At 55.9% G+C, this 4,316-nt stretch overlaps 1 protein-coding gene across 1 annotated transcript; it reads right to left on the reverse strand.

The window, feature by feature from the left end:
- Positions 1-1,220: 1,220 nt before the first annotated feature.
- LOC124649106 (probable L-type lectin-domain containing receptor kinase S.5) lies at positions 1,221-4,016 on the reverse strand. Its single transcript, XM_047188784.1, has 2 exons — positions 2,792-4,016; positions 1,221-2,122 (listed from the first exon to the last, which is right to left on the reverse strand). Exons 1-2 carry the CDS (start codon positions 4,014-4,016, stop codon positions 1,221-1,223), a joined length of 2,127 nt encoding a protein of 708 aa, XP_047044740.1.
- Between the last annotated feature and the right edge of the window lie 300 nt (positions 4,017-4,316).

Raw genomic sequence — 4,316 nt, forward strand, 5'->3', positions numbered from 1 at the left:
ACCTTGGGTTTTCACCGTGAGAAGTAAGACTCCGAACTTCACCTATGCTTCCGCCCCCACATGCATACCACTGCTGCGGAGCCCGGAACGCCAAGCAAATCCCTCAGCATCACAAAGACTGGAACCTACTTTAGCCAGTCCACCAATCCGGCCTTCATGATATTCCTTCTTATGACTTCACCATGAACCAAAAAGTCACCTGATGTCAACACAGAATAGAGCTTCGCGCCGCTCCCTCCGGAACCAAACGGTCGGAATAAAAATATGGGTGCGCGCGATCGAATACCACCCGATCCAGCAAACTCCAGACAAAATATGCACTGCTCCATTCATCGGTGGAGCTTTCCGGAACTCATCTCTCCGGCCAGATCAAGGCAAACTGACCCCCGGTAGATCTTCATCTTCGCTTGCGAGAAATCCGAGGACCGCCACCAAAAACAAAGCAAGACCAGCAACCCTCATGCCGCCAGTACCCCCTAAGGATAATGTCATATGGAAAGCAGTGAGCATGGCTTACTTGGTAAGGAAAGTGGATGTACAACCGAGCAACCCATATCCAGGGATACAGATTTGGGTTCTTATAGTTTCAAAAAAAAAAAAATCATTGTAGAGGCTTTTCCTACTTCATTCCTTTCGAAAAAATAGTTTCATATGGAGGTTCAGAATCAAACAATGCTTTTGTGGGGTGACGACAGTTTGTGTTTTTTCCTTTTTGAGGAAAATATTGTATGGTTGCGATGGATGTTCATTTCAATGTGAATAGAGATACTAAGAAATGGTAGCAGTAGTACACAAAAAAACAGTAAGTGCGGGATCAACACGTTTCTTCTTCAGTTATACATAATCTTAGCATTTTTTTATCTTTATTGGTAAAAACAGAAGCAATAACCAAGGCATATAGTATATCAACAGCACCAGCCTCACTTCTGAAAATACTAAAAGTAGGTAGCTGACATACATGTTACACTTAGGCTTCACTGAACCTGACGACGCGACTCTGCAAGGCTAAAATCTCCTGCTTACCTGAGCTCCACGTACCTCTTTCTTCTACTTCCCAATCTAACTCGATCAAATTAACCAAGAGCATTGTACTATACTAACCACTACGAATAAGAACGTAATATCTACATGTATTTACATTTCGTGTGATTATATATATGTTATGTTCATGGCCAAATGCAATGGTATGGCCAGACTATTCACAGGTACGATTAACTTGGTCACCGGCCGGAGGACAGCGCGGGGAAGTATTCCTGGCTGTTGTTGGGCGCCGTGGGCGGCCTGAAGCTGTCGTAGGACGACGTGTCCTGCGTCGGGCGCATGGACGAGCCGTCGCCCGTGCCGGCGTAGCTGCCTCCGCCGCTGGTCATCATCTCGATGTCGCTGATGCTGAACCGCGCACCTCCCTCCGGCGGCCATATGAAAGTCGGCTTGATGAGCGGCACCTCCGGAGGCGGCGCCGACTTGGACAGGATCTGCAGCACCTCCGGCATGGTGGGCCTGTCCCCGGGATTAGGGCTGCTGCAGGCCAGCCCTAGGAGGAGGAGCCGCGTGGCCTCGTCGGCGTCGAACTCCGCCGTGCCGAGGCCCTGGTCCACCGCCCCCAGCAGCGCGCCGCGGCCGTGCATCCGCCACACGAAGTCCACCAGCAGCGGGCAGCTGGCGTCGCGGAGCAGCGCGCGGCGGCCGGTGACGAGCTCCAGCACCAGCGCGCCGAAGGCGAACACGTCCGTCTGGCGCGAGGCCCTGTGGCCCATGGAGTACTCCGGCGCGATGTAGCCGTGCGTGCCGGCGACGCCGGCGTCCATGTAGGAGGTCCTGTCGGAGTCGACGACGCGGGCGAGGCCGAAGTCGCCGACGCGGGCGGAGAAGGAGGCGTCGAGGAGGACGTTGCTGGCCTTGATGTCCCGGTGGAGCACCATGGGGCCGTACTCGTAGTGCACGTAGTGGAGCCCCGAGGCGACGTCCTTGGCAATGGCGTATCGGCTCGCCCAGGTGAGCGGCGACGCGAGCTGCCCCGCCAGGCTGCGCGGGAAGAGATGCTGGTCCAGGCTCCCGTTGGGCATGTACTCGTAAACCAGCAGCAGTTGTCCTTTCTTGTAGCACCAACCTGCACAGTATCAAAAAAAAGTTCAGAAGACAGGTAAAAAAAAAGGTTCAGAAGACACGTTTAAAATCGATCATTCACGTTGGTGCTCAGTTAGAGAAAAAACCAAAGAGTCTGAAATGTAAACAATTTGATCGTCCAAGTCAAGTATAATGTACAGATGAGCACGTTAACGATTGCATAAACGCGTCATGACCTGAATAGAATACCGGTCTGTACTTTTCCATTGGACTTGTCAATGCCTTAAAATTCAAGGGAATTTGATTAAAATACAGTACAAGGGTTGGATATTCAGGCTAAACTTGTTTAAGCAGCAAAGTTAAGTAGGGAAGGCTTGATTAGGACTGAACCATTTTCTATCCTATTTAGCACAAACTGCATGTTCTCTGGAAAAAAAAAATGTCTGGACTCATATCACCTAATCGTGAACTCATGATCAAACATACTGTATTACAAGTTTACAACTGAATCTGAATTACTATATGAAGTAATATAGGAGTATGATTCTAATTGTAGGGAGGATAACAAGTGAGATGCAAACTGTTAATCAATCGATGAGGGATTCGAGCATTTCCATACCGATGAGAGGCACGATGTTCTTGTGGCGCAGCCTGTTGATGATGTCGACCTCCTTGACGAAGTCCTCGACGCACCTGGCGTCGTCCCGCATGAACTTCTTGACGGCGACCTGCATCGCCTCCGCCCGGCCGTCGTCGGCCTCGGCGGGGAGCGTCCCCTTGTAGACGACGCCGTACGCTCCTTCCCCGAGCTGCTCGTGGAAGCTGTTGGTCGCCTTCCTGAGGCTCTCGTAGGTGAACTCCCTGGGCATCCCGGGGAGGTGGCTGAGCGTGTGCCCGAGGCGCGCCTGCCGCTGCTCCACCGCCCGCCGCGCCCGCGACTTCCTCGCCAGGAAGAAGGCGGCAATGGCGAAGCCGACCACGCCGACGGAGCCGACGACGGCGACGAGGACGATCCACCACTTCTTCACCTTGTCCTCGGGGAAGGTCTCGATCCACAGTGTCCAGTCCAGGATGCAGTTGAGCTCGTAGGCGGCGCCGGTGGACCCCGAGAAGCCGATGTAGGCGTGCTCCGGGACGTGCTGGCTGAGGTCGAGCGGCGCGGCCAGGACGGGCGTAGCCGGCTTCGACCTCCCCTGGGCGACCATGTAGACCGTGATGTTCCGCGCCAGGCCGTCGTACTGGATCCAGACCGTGTAGTTGGCGGAATTCTTGGGGTGCGTGGCGATGGTGATGTTGAAGTCGGCGAGGTTGGCGGTGACGTTGGACACGACGGAGCCGATGTCGAGGCCGACGTGGTTGTCGCTGGGGTCGTAGCTCTGGTTGAATGTGTCGAACTCGACGGCCACGAACCGGTTCGCGGCCGGGCCGGCGGCCTGCAGAGTGGCGTTGGTGAGGCCGAGGAACCCGTCGTCGCTGCCGAGCGGCGGCCCGGCGAGAGACGGCGCGATGACGAACGCGAGGCCCTCGCCGGGGACCGGGCCCTCGTAGAACACGTTCATGGTGAAGGTGGTGTTGAACGACGCGACGCGGAAGCGGCCGGCGCCGGTGGTGTTGGCGGGCAGCTCGTCCTCGGGGAGTTTGCGCCAGAGCTTGAACGGGTGCTTGAGGAGCACGGAGCCGGACTTGTGTTGCAGGTAGCCGATGTTGTTGCGGGTGTCCGGGGTGAGCTGGAGCGCGCCGCCGTTGATGGTGGCGTCCTTGAGCTCGCCGAGAGTGGACGGGTCGTACTCGTTCCGCTGGAAGGAAGGGTACGTGTAATTCTTCACCTCCAGCGGCTCCTCCGCCTCCCGCATCGGCTGCAGGTCCCTCGCCCCGCAGACGGCGGCGGCGGCGCAGAGCGAGAGGAAGCTCACGAGGAGGCGGCGCCGAAGAGAAGCGTGGCGCGCCATGCAAGCGCGCTAGTTGCGTCGCACTCGTTGCCGGTGGCTGGAGAAGTCGCAGGCTCGCAGGTGACAACCGATCGAGTGTGATGATTGTGTAAAGCGGGGGAGGGAGAGTGGAATGCACGGTGCCGTCTATATATGTTGCGGCGCTGGTGAGGGTTGGTGGTGATGGCCGGAGAATGGGAAGCTGCCCCGGAAATTCACCCGCGCCGATCAGGGCAGGACCGAGAAGGAGGAGTTCGTGGTCGTGGCGTTCGATCAGTTGACAGTTTGACAGCGACACAGTGCTACTAGAACATATTTTAA

This window comes from Lolium rigidum, chromosome 1, assembly GCF_022539505.1.
Source record: "Lolium rigidum isolate FL_2022 chromosome 1, APGP_CSIRO_Lrig_0.1, whole genome shotgun sequence".
NCBI lineage: Eukaryota > Viridiplantae > Streptophyta > Magnoliopsida > Poales > Poaceae > Lolium > Lolium rigidum.

Excerpts from the sequence above, each read along its gene's own strand:
- LOC124649106 (XM_047188784.1), bottom strand. The coding sequence starts at position 4,016 with ATGGCGCGCCACGCTTCTCTTCGGCGCCGCCTCCTCGTGAGCTTCCTC. Across the intron at positions 2,123-2,791 it reads GGCGGAGGCGATGCAGGTCG|GATACTGTGCAGGTTGGTGC; the intron begins CCGTCAAGAAGT and ends GAACTTTTTTTT.